This window comes from Typopeltis vanoorti, chromosome 20, assembly GCF_054136105.1.
Source record: "Typopeltis vanoorti isolate ZY-2024b chromosome 20, IOZ_Tvanoo_1.0, whole genome shotgun sequence".
NCBI lineage: Eukaryota > Metazoa > Arthropoda > Arachnida > Uropygi > Thelyphonidae > Typopeltis > Typopeltis vanoorti.
The window spans coordinates 13,276,115-13,302,994 of record NC_143568.1 but is presented as its reverse complement, the minus strand read 5'-3'; the positions used below and the strand labels follow the sequence as shown (position 1 = coordinate 13,302,994).

At 34.0% G+C, this 26,880-nt stretch overlaps 1 protein-coding gene across 2 annotated transcripts in view; it reads left to right on the top strand.

Annotated features, from left to right (window-relative positions):
- Window positions 1-25,040, top strand: part of LOC150095245 (lysosomal-associated transmembrane protein 4A) — a 94,411-nt gene extending 69,371 nt beyond the window's left edge. For both annotated transcript variants that reach the window (XM_090409864.1, XM_090409863.1), the window contains exons 5-7: window positions 4,871-5,089; window positions 16,022-16,117; window positions 22,878-25,040. In XM_090409864.1, coding sequence (XP_090265990.1) covers window positions 4,871-5,089; window positions 16,022-16,117; window positions 22,878-22,976 — 414 coding nt within the window. In that variant the 3' untranslated portion in view covers window positions 22,977-25,040. The remainder of the gene's footprint in view (window positions 1-4,870; window positions 5,090-16,021; window positions 16,118-22,877) is intronic.
- Window positions 25,041-26,880: the final 1,840 nt, after the last annotated feature.

Sequence of the window (26,880 nt, the reverse complement as noted above, 5' to 3'; positions counted from 1 at the left end):
TGTTCATATGTGATTACAGGAAAGTGGAGGGATAGTAGGTGTCAGTTCACTAGAACAGTGCCCATGGAAATAAAGAGAGATAATGTTCCAGTAGAACATCTATGGGAAAGTGACTACAGGGAATCAATGAGGCAAATTGCTTGCTTCTGAATATAATCATGCATTTTGAAGGAAGTCTTAAGTGCACCACCCCAAATATGGGAATGTTATTCTAAGGTCGGTTGGATATGTGGGTTTCATCAAGTTTCAGGAGAGAAATACTGTTTGGATGAAAAAGAATGCTAAGCTTTTTTGGGAGGCTATGGACCAGATGTGCGTATGCTAGGATATATTAGAAGTGAGAACTTGCTCAAGAAGAGGAATCTAATCCCTGTTGGTAAGAAGAATATTGTCAAAATTGAGGGAGCCTACATTGCATTTTGCTGGCATTAAAATTTACATTGCTGTCCTCCACTCCACTTGAGAATGACAAGATCAGTATTTAAACCATTGGTTAAAGATCTTGAAACATGAATTACACTATGTGGTTTTGAAACTGCAATAAAGGAGTGGAGAGTGGTGTCGTCAGGAAAGCTATGAATAGGATATCAGAGAGGAAATCATTTTATGATTTCCTCTCTCTGAGGATGTATAGGAGGATACACCAGCATTAATTGAAAAATCTGTTGACAGGAAGTCATTCACAATGAATGAAGAGGAAGCTAGATATTCTAACATCAAGGGAAGAAGGACTACTTTAAGATGGTAGCTTGATAAGGCCATGATGCCAGATACAATATTTGAAAGCATTGAAATATCAAGAACAAAATTTGAGTTTCTCCAAACTTTTCCATGGCCTGTCTAGATTGCAATCTGATGTTAAAAGGATCAGCAAATCCTACTTTAAAGGAACATCTGAACAAATAGCAAGGACCCTTTGCAGATATAATTTGCACATCACCTTCAAATCAGCCCAGAAGTTGTCATCTTTTTTTACCACCTATCAAAGACACATTATCACCTTTATCCTTGCCTGGTGTTTATCATCCATTCTTGTCATCTTTGCTACTTTGGATAGACTGAACTCTGCTACTATTAGTATAAAAGAACATCAAGATTATATAAGATTTTTGGATTCTGAGGGCCTTGCTTCGCATGCCATCGGCATAGAGTTCACTGGAACTGCACCAAAATGCTACACTTCAGTAGGTTTAAATCTGATCGTCTATTTTTTGAATCATGTGAAGCCCTATGCCATTGTTCTAATCTTAATAGGATAGACTGTATACCTATTTCTAAGTTTTGGGAGCATCACTAAGTAATTGGCAAGTCTCCAGGTAGTGAAGCTGTTGATTATCTTTTCCATTATTTTTGAGAGTATTGAGATCAGTGCAGTAGGGCACTAATTTGGTTTGACTTTTTATCTTCCATTTTTAGGAACAGGCTGGATTAAAGCTTGCTTTCAACAGTTGGATAGATGCCAGATGAGTATGACAGCTTGAAGAGACTGTACAAGATGGGTGGGTGTGATTTTTGGAAGAGCACAAGCTTTTAGTACCACTGGAGGACTACCATCTAGGCCAGGAGACTTATTGGTATCAGGGCTACTTAAGTATTTTTCTACTTATCCTAGTTTGTCACAGGTTGACAAACTAGGATTTGGGTAAGGATTAAGGATTTTGAGTGGAATGGAGAATAAAAGCACTCATCCTAATGAGAATAATTTTTGTTATTAGAGTACATGCTAGAATCAGAAGAGTGATAACAATAATCAGACCATGGAAACAAGGCATAGAAGTCCAAAGGTTATCCTAGTTCAAGTTGTAGTGCCACTGGATATTAGGCTGAGAATGACTGGAAGAAGGAAAATTTGTAGAAAAGGATACATGAACAAGGTATGGTCACTCAGACTTGCCAGGAGGAGAGCTGACATCAGTGGTGTATTTGGAGAGTGGGCTGATTGAGAAAAGATCCAAGCTGTTGGAAGAATGATGAGGATTATTTTGAATTGAATTAAAATGTTAGTAAATTAAAGAGGAAGGACATGCATTGAGGTTTAGGACTTGGGGATATCACACAGGGAGTGCCCAGACTCCAATCCAAGCACACATCCAGAGAGTTCTCCCTGTAAGCTGCTGTACTCATACTCCCTCTATGCAAAACTGGCAAAGTAAGCAGCAGTATTATTTTCCTGTGATCAGGAAACCTCCTGAAGAGTTACCAACAGGTCTGGTCTTGTGTACTATCTGGCAGCCGGTCTGCAAAAACTGCTTTACAACTGTACCTTTGAATGGAGGAGATACTGGTCCCTAGCTAAAAAAAAAAAAAAAAAAAAAAAATTGTGGAGAGCATGCATAGGAGGCACTCACCTACACTGCATGTAGGAAGAAAGTAAGGGACAGAAATAATAGCAGGAATATAATAAGAATCTTTTTGAAATTTTGTTCTTGAAAGCATATAATATAATAAGCTACTAAGGAAAGAATCATTTGGAACACTAATGGAACTTTACGGAGAGAGATACATAGTTGCATATTTGCAGTTAGAATTGAAGGATGTATGGTTTTAATGTAATGTAAAAGCCTTGGTTATATACTGTCTCCATATAGCTAAGGATTTTTTTCTAAATCATTTTTATTTTTTATACAGTTAATCCTACTCTAGAGACCAAACATGGAACTTTTTCATCACTTCAGGCCTCCAGTAAGTAAGATATCTCACATTCAGCAGTGAAAGTCATCTACCACCCAAAGACATTCATAAACATTCAGAGCAAGATTCGAACCTGTTAGTTGCAGAGGAGGTGTGTTAATTACTCTAATCAGGCTGGCATATGGAACATACTATTATGAGAGATTTTAAGTCTCTTAATATTGGAAATATTAAGCTCACTTTTTTGCACTGTGCAGAAAACATTCTCTTAAATAAATCTGCTCAAGTTTTTACTTCAATTGATTAATTGTCATGACAAATTTGTTACAAAATTGGCAAGGACTAAAACAGTGAAAAGAAGGAAACAGAAAAAACATCACCCGCATACTCGGTATTAAGTATGTGAAACATGTTACACATTTTTTTTACTATTTAGCTTCAATTTTTTGTGAATAGGGTAAATTAAAATGAAAAGCTAAGCCCAGGTATGTTAGGAAGTTAGTGGAATAAATTTATACGTAACAAGATAATAAACTTTCAGAAGACCAAGTTAGCAGAATAGGAGAACATACAAAGTAGTTTTAACTTGAGGGCATGAGAACTGAGTCAGAAATAAGACAATTAGTCTGAAGACCTCAGATATGAGGATTCTGAGAAAAACTGAAGAGTGTACAATCACTGGCAGAATCATATCAAAAATGAAGATATCAGAAAAGATCTTGATGTTATTAATATTTAAGCATGTGTAAAGTTGAGCTAACCTGAAATTGTTATATCACTTTAAAGAATAGAGATGAAAGGTTCACAAAATAAGTGTTTGAAGCAAAAATGAGCAAAGAGACTTGGAAGAAGACTAATAGTGCTCTGAAGATCATGATATATGAGCTGATCAAATCATTGACCTAACAAATAGTAGACCAAGTTGGAAGAAAGTTGTTGATTGAAAACCTATCATGAAATATCGTGTTAGTGTCATAATATATCACACAGGAAAATGATGCTATATTGGTTTATATTTATTATATTAAATTTATTTAACCATCCAAATGTCCATTCAGATAAAATATATCAAAAATTTAAGCTACATATCCATATTATTATAATTACAGCTATTTTGCTTGCTTCAGTTTAGGAGTACCCCTGTTTAAATGTCATTGGCTATTTACTCATGGATTCTTAGGGCATTATGAGTGTAGATGTACTAAAAAGTATATGTAGCCTAAGGAATAGAAAATTGCACATACCTTTTTCTGGGTGTTGTGGCTTTTCCTCAGTCTGCGATGTCGAAAACTGCAGAGTGTGTGTGGCAGGGGGTAGGCAGTTTGGTAGAATAAGTTAGAAAAACCCGGGTTTTTTCGTAATATATAGAAACATATACTTTTATATAGGGTGGGGAAAAAGTGAAAGGGTTAATTTTTTTAAAATAGGGAGGGGGAAGGGGAAAGGTGGTTGACGGGGTGTGGACCGTTTCGACTATTCGTGGTCGTCATCTGAACACATTGGGAAAGTTGAAACGGTCCACACCCCGTCAACCACCTTTCCCCTTCCCCCTCCCTATTTTAAAAAAATTAACCCTTTCACTTTTTCCCCACCCTATATAAAAGTATATGTTTCTATATATTACGAAAAAACCCGGGTTTTTCTAACTTATTCTACCAAACTGCCTACCCCCCCCCCCCGCCACACACACACTCTGCAGTTTTCGACATCGCAGACTGAGGAAAAGCCACAACACCCAGAAAAAGGTATGTGCAATTTTCTATTCCTTAGGCTACATATACTTTTTAGTACATCTACACTCATAATGCCCTAAGAATCCATGAGTAAATAGCCAATGACATTTAAACAGGGGTACTCCTAAACTGAAGCAAGCAAAATAGCTGTAATTATAATAGTTTATAAAGAGGAGTAACATGGGAGTTTTCCCAAAAATAATATACATATCCATATTATTTCAGTATTATCCAAATATTGTTATATTTAATAGACACTTTGCATCCATGTAATTATTGATGTGTAAATACGTCAAGGCCAGTTCAGTAGTTAACATGATAAAACTGTAATAATTAATATATTGAAATTGGTATAGAATTTATAAAAAAAACAAATAATTTATCATACTTTTGACACATTTTTGTTCAGATTTGTTAAATCACTTTTGAAGATTCATAATACTGCATTTGTAATAATATATAACTGTATAAATGATGGCAATACTATATATTTTCTTCATTTCCAGGGACGTCCTAACTATCTGATGCCTTTCTTTTGTCTGCAAGTGTTTGATTTTATTATATCAGCATTGAGTGCTGTAGGATATTTCTCATATGTCCCAGATGTACGAAGAATGATTGAGGATGCAAAGGAACTTCCTTTTCAGAAGGAACTGTTACGTTTGGATCCTGAATGGCTCTGTGCTTTTGTAATGGTTGCTGTGGTTATTTGCATGATGTTAAAAGTAAGCTGAATTTTTCTAAATTTTCGGAGCACTAAAACTGTTGATTTTGTGGATAAACCATAGCTTTAACAAAACTTGTGACATACATGTTTTTTACTAAAATTGACAATACATCATCACTGTTGAATGACAAGCAAATTAAATGAGGTTGAATATAAGGTAACACAGAATTGGTTAACATATACAGGCAAGTACTGTAGACTAGGAGTGTAATATGAAACAATTAATCATTCATTTTTAAAATTTGCTAAAGATGGGAATCTATCATACTTTGGTGATCTAGAGATGATCATTCCTGTTAAATTAGAATGGTTTAATTAAACCTCTAAACTCTCCATAAACAGTCATTCATATTTAAAATTGTTTCTCTGAATTAGAAATGAGTATCATTTTGAAGGCTTCTGCATTCAGACTCAATGATGTTCTGTCTGATGATATTGTTCGTTAATTCTTTTTTCCACTGTACAGTGACCAGTCTGTCCAAAATATAAAATGCTGTTACTGTTATATGATAAATACTGGCTAGAGATAAAAATGAAAGTTCATTCATAATGGTTGGCGAAAAATTAGAAATCATGTTGTTGAGAAAATATGTAAGTATCAGGTGAAACTTGAAGATCCTGCCAGTAGTTTCCAAGATACTGGAAATGTATAGGATAGGAACTTTAGTTGTGATATCCTTGGATGTAGATTGTAAGAGTCCAAAACCTGCTGAATGTTTTTTTTTTTTAGGGGAGGTAGAAATAATCACTTGATTCCTATGAATTTGATTGAGAGAGGTTCTTGCTGCAAAAGTTGAAGATGAAGAAAAAATATGTCTTATATACTCTGGTAAGGCAAAGTACCAGTCTCTGTGGAAAGCAGGATGTGTAACTGTTAAACTCCTAGAGCTCTCCTTTCCACAGTGAATGGAAATCACAGATGTAGACTATTGATTTCATTCATTTTCAGAATAAGACCAGGTAGAAATATATCATCTACATGGTAGGCTCAAAAGGAAGGATGAGTGCTGGAAAACAAAATATCCTCTGAGTGATTTAGATAGTAATTTGTCAAGGAAGAGGATACTTCCCATGTCCTCATTCTCTTTATAGATTTTTTTTTTCAGCTGATGTTGCTTATTAATATGACAAATTCAAATATCTTCATTGGGAAGAAAGTCTTCATATAGCAGGCAGATAGATTCAGCCAGTGAGATGTTTGTAAATAGATAGAGATGTCAGTGCTAACTAGAATTGGGGGGGGGGTATCTTTTTAGGAATTGTAGAATTTTTGATAAGTGCATTGAAATGTCCAACACATCCACTTAACAAATGCAAAAGAAATTTCCACTCTATATGTTGATAAGGCTTGTAGATGGGGTTGTATGGCAGTCTTCTTTATGTATTTTCAGAAGACTGTATAAATTAGGACTCATCCCAAAATCAATGCATAATTTCTGTACAGTTATTGTTTCAGCTTACACCTTACATTAAGGTGCTTATTCAGTTTGTGTAATTTGAGCTTTGATAGTCTTATGATAGAAAGCTGGTCATGGATAAAGCAGCTTATGAGAGAAAAATCATCCTCCTCCTATGGGATAATTTACATATCAAGATTTCATTTGTAACCATATGATCAAAGATAATTCAGTTCTTTTTTTTTTACACTGTCCTGATTTAAATTGGAATGATTCTCTTTATTCCTAAATGATAGATTCTTAGCAAATATTCAAAAATAAATAATTGTTTAGCATTACTCTCTTAGCATGCAGTACTTATTTGTGTTGCTAAACTGATTATTATATTACCTTGTATTATATTTAAATTTGCTGGTGCATTCCATATGGATATGTACTGTTATTTTCCGTTTGAAATATCTGTTGCTAATTTTCATTAAATCTACGTCATGTCTGTTGTTTCACACGTTGTGGATAAACTTGTTTTTTACAATATAAATGACAAATCTCATTCTCTTTCATACTTGCATACATATAACTCAAAAATTGCACCTTTAGAATGGAAAAATACACTTTCATTTCAAAGTTCATTAACAAAAATTAGACCAGAATCTTCATAAATGATGCAGTTTTATTTATAAAGAGAATTCTCTTTGGACTTCAGAAACACACAACATAAATGCTCAGAATACAAACTTTCTGCAGTATATTTACTACTTCAATTCTTTTAGAATTAAAGAAATTAACATCTAGTGTATTTAAATGTAGCAGAGTCTATTAAACATTAAATGTCCTTACAAATTGCTGTCAAGTTTAAGTGTTTTGTTTTTGAGAATGCTTTTATTAAAACAAAATGCTAAAACTTAACAGTACTTAATTTTTTTTTTAGTTACTTTAATGATACCGAATGAAGTTCTAAGCATATTCCTTCATTCCATTCATCTCTGTTCATTGAAATAATCTCCCTCATACTGTTCTTTCCACTGAATAAAATCTCAACTCTTTAAGAACATATCAATAGATTACTTCTTTCTCCTTAATCACTTACCCACACATGGCACTGTTGTTCCCATTTGTTCCAACTTATGTAATAGTTTTCCATGTGGAATTCTGCCAGCCTTTGCAAAATTCAGCAGTATCATGATGTGTAGCCATTTCCTTAATCCAGTCCTGCTGTCACCTTATTATAAAATGTCAAGACTCACTTTTACAAAGCCATGCTTCCCCCTATAAAGTAGCATATTCCTATCCATCCATTCCTGAAGTTTATTTTTAACCAACTTTTCCAATACTTTAACCACTCCAGAAATAAATTGGTGTGTAATTTGCTACTTCTCTCTTGGAGCCACTTTATATAATGGAACTATTTTACCCTCTTTCCACTCCCTTGGAATGTTGCCAGAGCTGAGACTTAGATTAAATTTTGTCAGAAGCACTGACAGTTCACTTGCACATTCTCTTAGCACATGAGCAGACATACCATCCAAGCCCACTGCTGTATTCTCATTGATATTTTTCAATATACTGAGTATCTCCTGTTTATCTATCTTTCGGATTTACTTTGACCTGCTTAGTTGTTTTCTCTCGATCTGATTTAGCTTTCCTTACCATACTAGTTGCCCCTTCTTGCTTGTATTTATACTGCTCATGGGCATGTTGATCACCTTGTTGTTTATATTCCTTCCACAATGCTTACTTTTTTTTTTTGCAGATCCTGCTTTATATCTAGTCATTCACTTAATTCCTACTCAATTTATCCTCCTGACCCTTGGTTGTAATCTGATACTGCCTTGCTCAAACAATCCTTGACTACTTCCCATGCAGTAATGACATTCATTCCATGTAAGCCACGGCACTGCTCCAAGTTGCCTCCTAAGTTTGTCATAATCACTAGCTTTGTAGTTCTGTACCCTTTTCTTGACTGAAATTTCCACATGTTGAGCAACCTTCCGGGACAAGACTGCATAGTCACTTCCCTGATCAGAAGTAGAATTGCTACTCTAGTTATGGATAGATCTTATGAGATACTATTATGAGATCCAACATTCAAACCTCTGGTCACTTCCATCACATACTGTTTCAGGTAATTATCCCTTAGTAACTGTATAAATTCCATTTCCATTTTGCCATGTGCACTTTCTTCCTTCCACTCTTTATCACCATACAGGAAAATCTTGCTTGATGCAAATTCGATGTGTGTGATAATCAGTTAGCATGACTGAGTGAAATGATACTATTTCCCACTTTAAGTGAGTGATGTCAGTTAATGCAATTTTTTTACATTACGCGACATTTTTTGTCGTCAATCTGTAGTGAGCAGAAAAGCTGGAAGTCATTAAGAGATATGAAAGTGGCTCTAGTAATACAATGATTGTGCGAGACCTGGGATACAGTGAGTCTACAGTTTGGACTATATTAAATAAGAGCAAAGAATACAGAGAACAAGGAAAAGTTGTTACTGCTTCTTTAAGCATGCAAAATCACCCAAAATAGAAGTCATTTAATGATCGAGATGGAGCGTCTTCTATCACTCTGGATTGAGGATTATAACCAAAAAAGAATACCTCTTAGTACAGGGAATATTCAGGAAAAAAACCCTCAATATTTTTACCTCATTTAAAGAAACCAAATTTCAAGAGGAATGTGAAAGCTTTACTGTGAATTTAGGATGGTTTGAACCGTTTTAAAAATCGAGCTGGACTGCATAATGTAAGAATAACTGTGGAATCTGCTAGTGCTAATAAAGATTCTGTGGCCAAGTCTCCTGAAGAACTGCAAAGGATAATTCAGGAGGGGGATTATGACAATCGGCAAATATTCAATGTCAATGATGAAACTGGTCTCTTTTGGAAGCATATGCCAACAAAAACTTTCCTAGCTAAAACTGAAGCATCTCAACCAGGATACAAAGTATCTAAAGATCGTCTTACACTTTTATTAGTAATCACTGTGGAAGGCAACTTTAAACTCAAGCCTATGTTATTTTATCGTGCACAAAATCCAAGATCTAACATTATTGAAGAAATCAGCACAATTGGGAAAAAAAAACTTGGATTTAATTAACTGGATAATGAAGATGTGAGAAACTTACTCAATTCCCATTCAGAACATTTAAGCGAGAATGATCTCCTTCAACTAGAAAAACAGCATGCATGTGAAGAAGATACGGATTGTGAACAAAAAGAGAATGTTACGACTAAGAAGCTAATTGCAAAAAAACGACCTAGTTTTCAATCCCATTGAGCGTGCTAAGGAAATTTTGTTTGATGCGATCCTTATATGGAACGAAACTTCGAAGTCTCCCGTAATCTTGATAAAGCGATCACCAGCTATCGCAAATTGCATGCCAAGATGAAAAAGTAGAGCATGATTCAAACATCTTTACTTAATTTTTTTGTAAAAAAAAAGTAGCTGAATCAAATATTTAGACATTAAATAAAAATTTAAGCAATTGATTTTTATCAATTTTGATGATTTTATCCTCTAATATAGCTTATACTGTAATTTTTTTCCCCAAATTTACGTTAACTGATGGATTAATTAATCATGTTAAATAGGTATTATTTCTGGGAAAACTCCCATGTTACTCCTCTTAACAAACTATTATATTTACGGCTATTTTGCCTGCTGCACTCCTAAACAGAAGCAGGCAAAATATCCGTAAATATAATAGTATGTTAAATGGGGTTTTCCTGTAGTTGAAGTCTCCTGAAATAATTGCTCAGCCTGCACTCATTGTGCTAATCTGCTAATGCAAGTTGTCCACATTTTTTTCTGAACCTGCAGATCTATATCTGAGACCAACAATATATTTTGTCCTACTGGCCTCTATCCAACACACCAGACAGCCACAAATAAAACCATTTCCATCAGATCTACAATTTTGTTGGTTGAAGTTCTTCAGCTATCATTGAAGCCAAAAACTTCTCTCCTTTATTTCTGATGCTTCAGGCATTCATGTACATGCATTTCAACATCCTCTTGGGCCCAGAGTTACCTTTATATAATGTCATTACCTGTCCATTCTGATTCACTTCTAAACCTGGGGAACTGCACCCAGCTCTTCATAATCATTCCTGCACTCACTGTCATTCCTTAACTCTCACTGAACAAAACTTTCTCCAAGCACCTAACTACAAAGCCATTTAAATGCTGTCCATCAGTCATATACAGATCCTTATGTCCATCATATTCACTCCTCACATCTATAAACTACACACCATTCCTCCCACACAGTCTTCTCATTAGTGATCATGGTCCTTCTCAATTCCATTCTATCATATCGAGGCAGCAGACTCACAATTTTTATTTTCCTACTCTTCATTTTTGCTTCTTCTTACAACTCTTTCATATCTTCTCTCATTGTATATTTCTCTCTTTTTCAAATCATTTGTGCCTGCTGAAACAATTAATTCATTTGCTTCTTTCTTCTGAAAACTTACAGCTTCACTAACATTCTTTATCTTTGCACCTGGAAAAGAATAAAAGTGCCAGAAACTGGGGAAAGGAGACAGTAGTGTATGGGGATTCTATGATAAGAGGTATACTTAATGAAAAAATAAAAGTATATCTCTTATCATAGAATCCCCATACACTACTGTCTCTTTTCCCCAGTTTCTCACACTTTTATTCTTTTCCTATTCACTATTTCTTTCATTCTCCAGTCACTTGAGCCCATGTTTTGTCCTGTGAACGAGTCTGCATAAGCATGCAATTTCTTTCCTCACTAGCATCTTATCATCTTCCTCTGATCGTGTATCTCCATTTGTCCTCAAAACTGTGCTGCAGGCATATATATTGGCTTCGCAGTCTTTCATACTTATCTGGCATCTACTTAACAATATAGAAGCACACACATACAGTCCATTCCAAAAAAAAGGAAGATAGTCAGCTGTAATCACATCATTTCACCTGAGTTTTTCTCTTACGTAAACATGTCATCACCAATCAACTTCTTTACTTGGAGACACAGCAGTTAATTGCTAGCAACATTGATTTCACTTGATCCATAGCAAATATCCTAGGAAACATTGTCTTTGGACACTACCCATGAAAAGGTTTGGAGAATTAAGTGTGATTGCACTTACCATTTCCAAGATATTTGATCAGGTCTGGCATAGAGGTCTACTTAGCAAACTACCATCTTGTGATCTGTTTTCTACCTTTTGCAGTTGGGGTATCAGCTTCCTCTTGCTGGCTGTTCACTACATGTCATCATGGTGGTGGCTTCCTTTCTTCAAATTTTTCCATCAATAGTACTGAGGATTCTATGCTTTCATGTCAACTATTTCTTGTTTACATAATTGATCTTCTCTCTTATGGACTTCATATTCTGCTCATAGTTTCTGATAAATGCACACTCTATTCTAATTCTTTAACAAATCATGGTACTCAAAACATTTCAGGTCTTCTGCAACCAATTCCTTAAACAGCCAAGTCAATTTCACTGCTGCTGGACCCTTCTTATTTCTTTCAAGAAAGATCTCACCTCACATCCCTTTATCTTATATGATAATATACAGATCTTCAGATGAGATCTATCCTCTTGGCTGACTTGTGTCTCTAGCCTTTCCTGGCACAAACACATTATCCTTGTCTGCTTGAGAAACTACTTCTCATGTGCATATGCCAACTATATATAAATCCTATGTCCACCCATCCTTAGATACTGTTCTCACGTGTGGTGAGGTGCATCAAAATCCTCATAAAAATGTTTAATGCTATCCAGATGAGTGTGCTCAAGTTGTTCTGTTTCTTCCTTATTCTCTTTCTGTAGGTATGCCTCTGTTTTTTCCTCAGTGTTTATAAAAACATGCTTGGTTATTGGTCAGCATCTAGTCATAGTTTGGCTTCAAACTTACCAAACCAACTTTGAACTGAACATGCAGTACATTATCTCACACAGCTTCAATTAAAACAATTTAATTGAAGCTGTGTGAGATGACTTAATATTTTATATTTCCCAGTATAATGACTAATTAAAGTTAATTACCTAATTAATTCAAGTTGAGCAGCTTTTATAGGCAAACTGTAGACTTAACTATACAAACATTATTGAAGAAAATATGAAACAGTTTGAAAACAGGAACCCTGTAGTCTCAGTGGCAAACTCTGAAGAATACATTGATTGATTCAGCTTCTTAATGTGATGAAGTTGTCTGTAACAATAGAAAAATAAGAACACCATGGTGGATACAAGATGTTAAAGAAGCATTCCTGGAAAAGAAACCATACCAAAAGTTCCTATTGAATAAGCATCAAATAATCATGGTGAGACCACCACCATGATTATTTGATGTCAGCAATAGCTTGAAAGGTATTGTTGTATAAGGGGTCTATAAGACCTCTATAAGGGGTCTATAAGACCTCTATAAGGGGTCTCCAAAGTTTCTAGCCATTACCTCATTTGGTAGTACCAATGTGCTATCGGCCAGTCTTTCTTTGATGGAATTGACATAAAAATAGTAATAGTAGTTCTGGCTTTTAATTTGATTTGTAAGAATAATCAATAACTCGCTTATATTTATATAATACAATACATAAATCACTTTGAGATATTTCACCAGAGATAGTCATATTATAGGAAAGTTTTTTTACACCATACTATTATTTTTTAAAATCAACACTCATTCTTTCCATCCACCATCTTTCTTGTATAGATAAGCAAAATGCATTGTAAAGAATTACTCTGTGTATAATTATAAATTTAAAACATAATTTCAAAAATACAAAAATAATAATGCCAGCCTGGTCGGCCAAGTGGTTAGCATATCCACTCTCTGGCCAACAGGCTGTGGGTTTGAATCCTGTTGTAGACATGGATGTTTGTGCAATCACCTAAAGACAGTCAAAGTTGTCTTTAGTTGGGAGATGAATTTCATTGCTTGTTGAGAAACCACCTCCGTTTATTTGGAGGCTTGGAAAAAGTTCCATGTTTGGTCTCTAGAGGAGAGTTTCTGGACTATGTAAAAAATAAAATCAAAATTACAAAAATGTGTAAAATTAAGAAAAATACAAAAAAAAAAAATTTAACCCATTCACAATACAAGTGCACTATCAGTTTACAGAAACCTTTCTTGGATGGAAACTGTATAAAAAAAGGTTAAGAAACAATCTATACAAAGACAAAATATTACTTGCAATCAGAAGACAGCAAGAACAGTTTTGATTATGCAGATTTGTTTTTTCTTTGTAACAACATTTTTTAAATCATTATGCTAAAACCTACAATTGCTGAGTCATATGTGACCAGTGTGTTCCTCGTGATTTAAATGTTGTTAGTTCAGTATATCTCATAAACATGAAATGTAAAAAAAAAGTAAGCCAGGCAGCAGAAGGCTGGCTGTAATAAAAAAGCATTATATTACTAATATTGTTTTTAATAATTAGTTATATTGTCATTACTTAAATAAATTTTAATACTGGAATAAACTCATGTAAAATATTATATTATTAGTATAATTTTTGCCTCAGTATCAAAAGCATCTTCAGTACATGTAAAAAGCTAATCGAACAATAGCTGACAATTCCAAAAGGCATCACCTAAGTAGCTAATGTAAGATAACAAAAAAAAAGATCATTAAATTTCCTAACTTATTAAAAAGCAACTAATTTTTGGAATTGTCAGTTATTGTTCGATTAGTTTTTTACATGTGCTGAAGATGTCTTTGATACTTAGGCAAAAATTATACTAATAATATAATATTTTACGTGAGTTTATTCTGATATTATAATTTATTTAACTATGCTTACTCACTGTATTTCCTTATTGAAACAAATATTGTCATTACTGCCATTATAGTTGCTGAATTACAAAGGAGAATTTACATGCTTTTGAGGAATAAATTGACGTCAGTTGTGACCTATATCATTGTGTTCAGTATTTTATTTTCTTATCCCTTTATAACTCCATCTTTCATTTTAATCCAGCTGTGTAGAAATTGTTTTTTAGAAAAACAGAAAGAAACACTTATATTCCAATTATGGTCTAAAATGGGTGAATAGTGTAGGTACGTGTCTACAGGATTGTTCCCCTCCCCTCTTTATTGTAGACTGAGTTTCATGGAATCACCAGCAGCTGAAATAATTGTATTCCAAAATTGGTTCAACAGTGTGTCCTGATAGGAGTATCTGTGGAGTGAAAAAAAATGCTTAATGAGTGTTTTGCTATTTTCTAAGTCCTCTAGTTTTTTATTAAATTGGGTGTCTTGTTGAGTACCTCTGTTAAATGAAAGCAGTGGACTGATAATATTCAGCTTAATACTGGACTTTCAGCAAGTCAAATCTTTCAAATTGACTCTGCTGTACATGAAAAACTTACCGAAAGTCCCTGCTATGACTCATGTTAGGTTTTATGTGCTGTAAGTCTACATAAGCTGTGTCCATTTATAGCGTTTATCAGAGCCTTTGACTTTGCGTAATATTATTTCATTTATGGTGCCATATGATAACATCACATCTCCAGATTCTTTGAAAAACTCTCTTGTAATAAAGGTTCTCATCTATAGAGAATTTACATTCCCTTATCATTTATTGTATTTTTATAAATGCACGATGTGTTGTTACTTCTCCAGTCATCTTAGTAATATGTTCTTTAATGAGAATCCCACCCATTGAAAGGTTGGAAACTTGTAGTACCCATGAGTACTATGGATGTTACAAAAAACCTAGATGTTTTTGCTGGATGGAATTGGAGACAGCAACAGTTATAATTCACATTGTTAATGGTTCCAGAGTACTTTGGAATTGCATTAGCACTTTATATGAATGGAGTTGATCTAGTAGGTCTTAAAATGTTTTTTTTTTTGTTTATTTTCATTAATCATTTAGTTATTGTTATAGGAAGATATTTTGTTCGGGTTTTTGTTTAGCATCAACATAATATGAAGATACTAATGTGTCGGGCAATATTTGGCCTACCTAACTCCAGTACAGAATGCCTAAAGCATTTCATCACAAGACTTTACTGTGTTCACAAAAATTAACTGTGTGAGTGTTACAGTACCTCTTCAGAACAAGTTTATTTACAGAGTTAACTTTTGATATATTACTACAGAAAATTGAAGAAAACCACATTAAAAACAGTACTTTTAGGTCAGTGAAACTGATTCAAATGCATTCAAGTAGCATAAATGAAATCAAACCATTTAAATAATGTTATAACAGATTGGAAAAGTTGTGTAAAGTGATAAGGTATTTATATCTTTGCAATAAGTTTATGAATATTTTTAAATTTCAGTATAAACCTTTTCTTTCCAAAGTAAAAACTAATTCATGAGCTTGCAGCTATCAGTTTGAATAGATTTTAAGCACATTGTTCTCCCATTTTACATATTGAATAATTATGTCAAATGCTTGTTAATTATGCCACATTCCATATCCATCATAATATTTATCTCACTTCAAATGTTTTATGCAGACTTTTATATTTATAAAAGAAAATCAATTAATTTTCTTTTATTTAATGACTTATTTAACAAACTTGTTTCTTTTAGGCATACTTTATGGGAGTTGTGTGGGCTTGCTATAAATATCTTAAAATCCTACAAGTTGCCCATATCATGGATACATTTATTGATACAGATGCAGAGGTGAGTTTGATTTTGCTATAAAGAATATCTGAGAAAGTACGGCAATTTTATCAAGAAAAAAATTATATATATAGTGAAAAATTAACTATGTTTCTAATTGTTGTATTGCTAGTGAAGGTGTTCATAATTGTTGGGGATCATCATAGATGAAACATTCATCATCATCATCATCAAATTCCTGCCATGTACCCTCAAGGGGTGTACAGGATATGACAGTACTACATGAAAAAATTACATCATTACTAACTTCCTATCTACAATTTTCCTCCAAATCAGTCTGTTACTTGTCAAGACTCCAACATTATCAGATCTTATATTTCTATCGTCTGAGGCACTTTGTACCGTATCAATCCACCTATATCTTGGTCTCCCTCTGGGTCGTTTTCCTGCCAACCTGGCAGAGAACACTTGTTTTGCTAATCTTTCCTCTCCCGTTCTATTTAAGTGACCATACCACCTGAGATTAGCTCTGCTAACGCATTCCTGGATGCTGACAATGTCAAGTTCTTTCCTAATATCCTCATTTTTAATATGATATTGCTATTGATGCCATCTGTTCACGCCTCTAATCTTTCTCAGGACTCTCATATCTGCAGTCTCTAGTCTTTGGTCAAGTGTTTTACTTCTGACCCAGCTTTCAGATCCATAAGTTAAAACTGGTTTGAACACTGTCTTGTATACAGCTAATTTAGTGTTCCGACTAATTTCTTTCTTATTCCATATGAATTTATTCAATTGACTTCCTACCATACCAGCTTTGCTGATTCTGTTGTCTATTTCTATATTTAATTTACCATCTTCAGTAAAAATCGTGCCTAAGTAGCTGAAATGTTTTACTTGTTCCACAGGTTCTCCATTCACAACACAGTTGACATTTTCAATGATTCTGCCTATTTTCATTGTCTTTGTCTTTTTATTGCTAACCTTCATACCATATCTATTACAACAGCTATTCAATTTAGTCAGAGAATCTTGCAGACTTGTAGCAGATTTATTTAGAAGTATAACATCATCCGCATAAAGCAAAGAGCTGACATTAACATCTCCAATTTTGATATCAGGCTTAATACCACTTTCCTTCATAATGTGATCCATATAGATAATGAATAACAGAGGGGATAATGTACATCCTTGTCTCACACCAGATTTAACATTAAACCATCTTCCTGTACTTCCTTCAATTCTAACTGCTGACTTACAACTCAAATAAAGACTAAGTATTGCTTGATATAATGCCCCATGGACACCATATAACTGCAGCGTATTGAATAGCTTCTCTCTTGGAACTTTTTCATATGCCTTTTCCAAATCGACAAAACTTAAATACAGATCTTTGTTATATTCCCATGCTTTCTCGACTATTTGTCATAAAGTGAAGATCTGATCCTGACAGCCTCTATTTGGCCTGAATCCAGCTTGTTCTTCACCAAGCTCTTCTTCCACAATTCTTCTCAACCGTTTCTCAAGTATACTTTCATAGATCTTGCCAGGAACACTCAGTAGGGAAATACCTCTGTAATTCTCACATTCAGTTTTATTTCCCTTTTTATATATGGGTACTATGAGAGCTCTACTCCAATCATCGGGAATTCGTCCCTCTGGACAGGCTTTCTGAACTATGCAGTGCAGCCACTGTAAGACTTTTATACCACCATACTTCAGCATTTCTGGTCGAATATCATCTACTCCTGCTGCCTTTCCACATTTCAAGCCTTTGATGGCTTTTTCTACTTCAAGTATGGATATGTATTCCTGACTGCATGCCTGGTCAGTGTTTTTTATCACTGTGCTGTCATCACTGCTTGTTTCATTTAGCAGTTTTTCAAAGTAATTACTCCATACTTCAAGGATATCTTTTTCTCCTGTTTTCATGTCACCTTTATCATCTCTAACTCCTTTTACAGCACTTTTTCCTCCATTCCTAAGCTTCTTCAACAACCTCCAGAATATTTTGCCACCTTCTTGATATTTATTTTCTATATTCTTGCCAAAGTCCTCCCATGACTTTTGTTTAGCTAGTTTTACACACTGTTTAGCTTTCTTACATTTGTCTCTGTAAGAAAGCTTTTACAAATAAGTAAAAGCTGACTTATTTGCCATGAACTTTTGATATGCTTTCTTCTTTTCCTTCACTGCCTCTTTAACTTCCTGTGTCCACCAGGGAGTTCTGATTTTTTTATCCTTGCACACAACCTCACCACATGCCTCTCTGGCAGAATCAATGTTTTCTTCAGAGTTTGCCACTGAATCTCCAAGGTTTGATTCCTGTTCTCAAACTCTTTCATTTTCTTTTCAATAATCTTTCTGTATTTTAGTCTACAGTTCACATCTGAGAGCTGCTCAACTTTTATTCGCTTTAAAACTTTCTGACATGTTATTCTTTTCAATATGAAATTCAATTTTATCCTGCTCAAGACTAAATAGTGATCACTTCCAATTTCAAATCCTCTGTACACTCTGGTGTCCTGCACCAGGGAGAAAACATCACTATCAACAATAACATAGTCAATGAGACTTTTCTTATTCCTATCCTCTTCTCTCCATGTGAATTTGTGCACATTTTTATGTTGGAACATGGTGTTAGTAATAACCAGTCCATGTCCTGAGCAGAAATCCAACAGATATTTGCCATTATTATTAGCTTTGCTCTTTTCACCAAATTTTCCCAAAATATTTTTGTATGTCTCACAATCATTTCCTACTCTGCTATTTAGATCCCCAACAAGGACCAACTTTTCCTTTTTCATTGTGTCAGTTGCTTTTTCTAAAGCCTCAAAAAATTCATCCACTTCTACCTTAGTAGAACCTTCTGTGAGACCATAGGCACAAATAAGTCTCATTGTCCAGTTCCCCATTCTCATATTTGCCCACATTACTCTACTTGAGACTTACTGCCATTCAAGAAGATTAGCCTCGTATTTTGTGTTGAATACTATGGCTACTCCTTCTTTTTCTTGATTGTCATTGCCTGAATATAACATTTTGTATTTATTGCTCAGAAAGATCTCACCAGTTTTGGTCTTTTTTGTTTCAGTCACCCCTATTATGTCGATCTGGTACTTATCTAATTCCTCAGATAGCTCCATTTCTTTGCCATTCAGGCTTCTTACGTTGATAGTACCGATCTTTAACTCTGGTGATGTTGAGTTGAGGTTTATTTTCAGATTTGTTCCAGTAGCTGACTTTTAGCTGTTCGCCCTGGTTCCCTGGCAAAAACAACGGGGGGCCTTGTTTAACCGGGTGACGCCCCAGCCAGCATGGAATTTTGTCATGTTGTACCATCATTCTATATTTTGGTTTAACCAATAAGAATACAATTTGGTAGGCTAAATCCCAAATTGCCAGCCCATCCTCGTCCGTTCAGTATCCAAGTAGATACCCAACAGGGTGCACCACGAGAAGGTGAGGATTGGACATTAGGTCAGAAGCCCTGGTCGGTTCTCCGCATTCCTTTAAAGGCTATGTGGAGGTCTCCTCTTAGTTATACAGCTTTGACCCTTAAGCAACCCTAGATGAAACATTTAGAACTGATAATTTCTAATAAGCAACATTTATTGGATATTAGCAATTTGACATTCGAAATGTAATTTTTTTTTCCCATATGATCAAGAAATTTTTTTATTTTGAGTTCTCATGTTAATTACATTTTTATTTGTAAACATAGTAACTTTTTTTTTTTAATAGATACTTGATTTTTATGCCATGTAACAGTGAAACTAAGGAGTATCTAGATAGCATTAGTAACAAAACATATTAAAAACAGAGCTATTAGAAAATTGGTATTGCCAGTTTTCTTGTGGAATAGCTTAACTAGAATGAGAGATGAATAATTTGTTTGAACTGCTTAGAGAGAAATAAGTGGAAGGAGTTTTTTGCCTTCTATGATAAGTGTTCCACTTATCATAGAAGGCAAAAAAAGTAAGGATGGATTTTATCAGATACTGATTGAATAATAGAAAAGAAAGCTTTTCCATTTTTAACAAATAAAGCTATAGATAAAAATATAATAATGCTTGAAGTAACAACTGATTTATTTATTTTAATATTTAAAATAAGCATATCTAAATTATAAATATTCAGTACATAATTTCCTTTAATTAATTCTCAAATTTTCTTTAAAGCTTAATTCTTTCCTTGAAGCTTATGGTGATCAGAATAACTCAAAATCAAGTTTCACTCGACAATTAAGCACTCGACAAAGATAATCTATTAGTCAGTTTCGACGTTTCTGCCCTTTTCAGAAATGTCCCAATCGATGACACAATTCTTCTCCTGCGGAACAAATTTCCACCTGACATTACAGCTCTCTTTGTCCATCTACTATGTTCCGGTTACTTCGTGTGGCAAAATAAATTTTACCTTCAAAAAGAAGGTATGGCCATTCGCTCACCACCAGCCTCCACAATTGCTAACTTCTATGTGGAGGCTTTTGAGCAAAGTGCTCTTGATTCCTTCACTCTAAAACCTACAGTGTGGCTTAGATACATTGATGATGTGTTCGTTATCTGGCCACATGGGTCAAATGATTGTCAAATTACAAAGAACTACTCCTTTTACCCCATTACTATGCTCAGTGGTGACAAGGCAACAGAAAAATTAAAACACTTTTCACAATTACTCAAAAATAAAATTATTCTCAATCACACTGCACAAATAGATCAAACAAAATTCAAACTAAAAACTCTAGAAAATATTATCACGGCAATAAAATCAATACAGAATAAAAATACAACTAGACCGGATGGTTCCCAAAAGAACTGGGGAGGGGAAGAGAGAAGGAACTATACAATATTTGAAAACTATTTATACAACCTAATGTTGGAAAAAGAGAATCCCTGATGACTGGAAAGTCAGTAAAATCATTCCAGTATGTAAAAAAAGGGACATCAACAAAAATGCAACAACTCTCGACCCATATCATCGTTCAGCCATGCTTACAAGATGTTTATTAGAATCATTCAAAACAGAATAAAAAAAAAGTATATGAAGAAGTAATGGAAGAACAACAAATGGGATTCAGAGATTGAAGAGAAACAATGATGCAATCTTCGTTTTGCAGAGACTAGCAGATTTGACTCAAGAAAAGCAAAGAGTCTTTTTGCATGTTTTATAGCCTACAAGGAAGCCTTTGATTCAGTAACTGTATGATAGAAACACTGCATAAAAAAAAAAGATCGAAACCGTACCTAATCAGTATAATCAGAAAATGCTATAAAGACACACAGTAAAATTCAGGAATATTGAAACAAGTAAAATCCCATCCCATCCCAGAGGGAAGTCATGTATCCCTCTCTCCTTGTTCAGCCTGTTCTTCAGAGAGAGAGAGAAAGATGGTTGGAGAATCCTGGGAGTAATGGCCAATGGAAGAAACATTACCCACTTAAAATATGCAGATGATATTGCTTTGATAGTTTATAATTCAGAGAACTTAAAAGCTATGATTTCTAATCTAAATCTAACCAGCAACAAATATAACTCGGAGATAAATCTCGATAAGACAAAAATTATGGTAATAGATATAATCCAGCATGAAAAAATATATTAATGTTACAATAAATAATAAAAGAATAGAACAAGTGGACAGTTTGGATTATCTCAGATCGTTAATCACTGAAAATTGAAGTGATATCAAAATTATCAAACACAAATTTAGTCTTGAGCTAGAAGATATTTTATGACTAATTCTATACATTCTTGACTGAATGTATAGCTATCCCACGTTCTTATCTCCTGGCTGTAGGTTCATATCTCTTTGTCATGAACATTTGTGAATATTAGATGAATTTTCTTGTGTTAAAGTTCTGAAGTGGCTTGAAAAATGTGCTTATTACAAATGAGTTTTTTTATTATTATTATTATTATTTTCATAATCAGTATGCAGTACTTTGTGATTCTCACCAATGAAAGGTTCAAAACCTATAATACATTACTACCATGAGTAGGTTAAGAATTTTTTAAAAAATTAATTTATCTTCTACATAATCCAGAAACTTTGCTTAAGATATGAAGCATGGAACTATTTCAAGCCACTTCAGGCTTCCCAAAAGTGCAGCCATGGTGCAGTGAAATTCATCTCACACCTAATGACAATCACAAACTTCCATATCCACAGAAGGATTCCAGCTGCAACCTATTTGTTAGAAAGCATCTATATCAACCACTCAGCCAACAAGGCCAGCAATTTATTAAAAGAACATAATAAATTTAGTTTAATCCTTTATCCAAGTGTAAACAAACAAAGTTTGCACCTGAAAATATCTTCAGGACTGAGGTAAGGTGGTTCAACTCCGAGCAAAGGTGGACCAAGCTCGCTCTCATCACTCCTTTGTCTCAGTATCTCCCATAATGCAAGACACATCTCCTAAAGCATAGCAGTATACATGTCTGCAAGGAGATGTGCTTTGCATTATGGGAGATACTGAGACAAGGAGTGATGAGAGCGAGCTTGGTCCACCTTTGCTCGGAGTTGCACCACCTTACCTCAGTCCTGAAGATATTTTCAGGCACAAATTTTGTTTGTTTACATATATATTTGGATAAAGGATTAAACTAAATTTATTATTAAAGAACAGTTCATTTTGTCCATTTTATCAACAAAATATAAATAAATAATCCATTATTGCTCAGCATAAAAATACTCCAGAAACCTTAAGTGTTAATTTTTAGTTATTCTTTCATGGATAAACATGCACTGAGTTTGAGTACTCGTACTTCTGTTGTTTGCAAAATAATTATTGAATTTCTACTTTTTTTTTTACAGGCACTTTTGCCTCCAGACTATGATACAGCTACAAAATTGCCTCCTCATGCACCTCTATATGCTCCACCTCCATATACACCAGCAAGTACTGGAATCTGATTTCATGGCCTTTGGAACAATCTGCCCATATTTTAAGCTGCTGTCTTATTAAATTTCACTAATGTATACATATTGCAGACCTTTGCTCTTTTTTTTAATGCTAAATCATTGTATTAGAAGTTTGCTTATTTGATGTTTCTAGTCATGTGCCAGAATTTACATTCTAATTTTCTTTAGTGGCACACTTCCTCTTAATTAAATAAAGGTGCACATATTTTGTGTAGTTATGCTGTGATATTGAACAGTATATGGTGGTGCCTCTGTAACTGAATAGTAGTGTTTAGTATTGTGAAAACAGTTGCATATGGTCTAATTAACTAAGAAAAATAAAATATAGTTTTGTTGTATAACTAGCTACTTCATATAGTAAGTTTTCTCAGAAATTTATACCTACAGTCATGTTTAAAAATCTTAAGCAGTGTATTTTTTCTGTTTACCTCATAAAAGTAGCTATAAATGAGGAATATAAAAAACTACTTTTATGAGGAATATAAAATATTCCTCATAAAAGTAGCTTTAATGTACAGGAAGGCCTCATTTTATGAAGGGTTAGTCTCAAAACCTACTGCTTGTAAAGTGAATTGTTCATGAAGTGGGGTGAAATTATAATGTATTTAAATGAGATTGGTTCCTTTAGTATAAAAACTGGCTTCTACAATGTAATAGTTTTGTATTTTTATAAAGAATTATGATTATTTTATAATTATTCTACATAAATAATGTTTATAAATATTATAAGACTATGTTATTAATTGAGTAAAAATACTGTATAATGGCAAAATGGACAGGCCTTAATGAGAAAACAAGGACTTTCTTTGCCTTGTCCATGATTATTGCTTGAGTTACAGAATGTTGTTTTGATCCCTATCATTAATCCACAGAATAATTTTTTTTTTTTTTTTTAATTTTTACCATTGCTTTACTCCTTGCTTCACTAAATTTTAATACTCATGCACTTATGTTTGCAAAATAATTACTGAATTGCTTTTTTACAGACAGTTTTTGTCTCCTGGCTATGATACTGTTACAAAATTGCCTTGAATATAATGCTCTTGACACTTTCATTAATAATTCCTATAAGTGAACACTTTCTTATCTGTATTAGTTATTGTAGGTGTTAACTCTAATGCTATATACACATCAGAATGACTCATCTGATTCTGTGTCGAATCACTTTCATTTTTTCCTCAGTAGTAAGTGATTTTCAATTTTTTTTGAGCTGAGGAAGACATTGAATCAGCTCTACATTTAATGACATTTTTAATTTATTATTTAAATATTAATAGTAGTAAAACTCACTTTTTTTTAGTAGTCCTTACAATGTGGTTCATGAGGGGACCAAACAGTAAATTATTTTGTAATCTCTATCCACAGTGTAGAATATAAAACAGAAGACAATTGCAAATACTGCCAACATAGTGCATTTATGCTTTTGTCTTTTGTATTGTTTGGTTGTTTATGTTTTTGATTTTTTGTTGTTGATTTTGAAATATTTGTTAATTTGAATCTTTGTAGATAGAAGAAACTAAAATGAGGCCTTCTGTATTCTAATTTTGCTTGGGTATAAGCCATGTAATATTATGGGTTGCACCTTGAATGGTTATAGAAGTAATAATGTTTGGGAGAATTTTTCATTTAAGTGTAAATTATTTTATTGAAAGGAATATGCCTTCTAATTTTAGGAACCAGAATTTATTGTAACTTTGTTATTAGGCTTATTTTCAGTATTACTTTATAATCTTAGTAATTCTAATGTATACTTTTTGTGGGATTCAAATGGCGAAATCTTTGTATTGTCTTTAAATTTTGCACTTGTAATTTATTAGATATCTGATATTTTGGTTATTTTTTTATTCCTATATAAAGATTGTGAAAGCACACTGATAGCTTCTAGCTATATAAATTAGGTGATTAACAATATGCTGTTTGCAGTTATTTTTAAATATGTACATATATATATCTTCAGGCTTCAAAAATAAAGTGCTGGGGTTGTGTTTAAAATTTGTAAAATTTATTTAAATAGATTTAAGCAATAAAGATTTGGATAAAGTTTAACTAAATGAATGATGTCAGCTTTTGTGAATATGCAGAAAAATACAGTTAACAGTTTATATACAGGGTGTTTCAAATTAAAGTATCCCTGTTTAGAACAATCTGTAGAGAGAACCAGTAGACAAGATACTCTCAAACTTGATGGGTACCCTAACCAGATCATGAAGAAATTTTTGGGGGAAAAAAAAAAGTTCAAAAAATGACCAATATGAGAAATATGGCACTGTGAACTGGAGGTCATGTTGGAGGTTTAATGGAATATTATCAGCACTGAGAAAGGACTAGAAATAATTTTGATACTTCCAATATTTCTTCTCTGTCACAGAGACATCTTCAGGGATTACAAAAAAAAAACTTTTTGTAACAACACACACATAAATAATAGTGAGTGAAACTAAGTCCTATCTAGGTGGTACACCCTCTATGGGCATTTGCAGGTGGCCTAGGATGTAAAGAGGTATCTCTGATAATTAATGTTTCCCAAATTTTGGGAAGTTTAATGCAACTGTATTTGTTTAAATTTGGTTTATTCCTGAGTGCAGATCAGATGCAGATTCAATGAATAGTTTCTTTTTCGAATTTACTATGGTGGAGCATGGTGGTTTTTTTCCTTGAGATCCTGTGGGTTGTATCCAAAACATGGTCTGCATGGCCAGATTGACCATAATCATGATTGCAGATGTATGACTTGTGCTTCTAACCGGATGGTTGCTGATCTACCTGTCTGTCTGAAGTAAGCCAGTTTACAGGCACAAGGTACTCTATATACTCCAGGCACTGAGAGAGGAGGGAGCTGGTCTTTGGTGGGATGGATAAGGGTAGCAAGTTTACGGTGGGGCTTGAAAGCTGTATGGAGGTTGTACTTTTTTAATGATTTGGCTATTTTTTCTGATGTACTACGGATGTAAGGTATGGTTATGGCATTTCTGAAGTCCTTCTGAAGAGATGGTCAGGGAATGGAGAAGGACTTAATTATTTTTTTAATTCTGTAGCCATTGGAAAGAAAGGTGTTGTGTATGTGTTTGAGTTCAGTTGAAAGGGCAGTTTCACTGGAACAAAGATTGTGGGCTCTATTAGTAAGAGTTTTAATAATGCCATGTTGCTGAGAGGGGTGGTGGGAGAGTTTGTGAATGTATCTGCCTGTATGAGTAGGTTTTCTATATACAGAGAAAGAAAGGCTACCATTAGGAAGGCATGCTACTAAGGTTTCGGAGACGAAATATTGGAAGTATTAAAATTATTTTTAATCCTTTCTCAGTGCTGATAATATTCCATTAAACCTCCAACATGAATTCTTCACAGCACTTAAGCCTCAACACACGTGAACTAGAGGTATGTGAAATGATTCAATGACATATGAAGTTATTTGATATTTATTTTGCTCTTTCCATAAAATAATGTAATAATACAAAAAACATATCACTTAGAGCTGAAATGCTACAAGATCTGGCAAGGAGATCCAGATGATCATTGCAGGTGACATTAATCAATGTGTTGGCCTTGGTGTGAGTCCAATAGCTGATGATGCCATACAGTGTCTCCAGCAGAATGCAATGGATCTGTCAGAAGGTTTTACACATGTATGATTTTGTCTTTCAGGTAAAGAACTTTACCGCAATTCACCATACTTATGGTGAATTGGGGTAATTAAGGGCTGGTGATGCGGTTGTTGAACTTCACATCCTGTGTGGGAAGGTATTCCATCTTGCATCAACACTGTTGTGTTCAGGCCACTCCATTTGTGAGATGACAAAACTGTTCAAATCCTATCAATACTGTGACTTTTAAGTGAATGTAAGGGAACTTCTTGAAATGCATGGGGATTCTCTGTACCTCAGATGTGGCAGTTTCA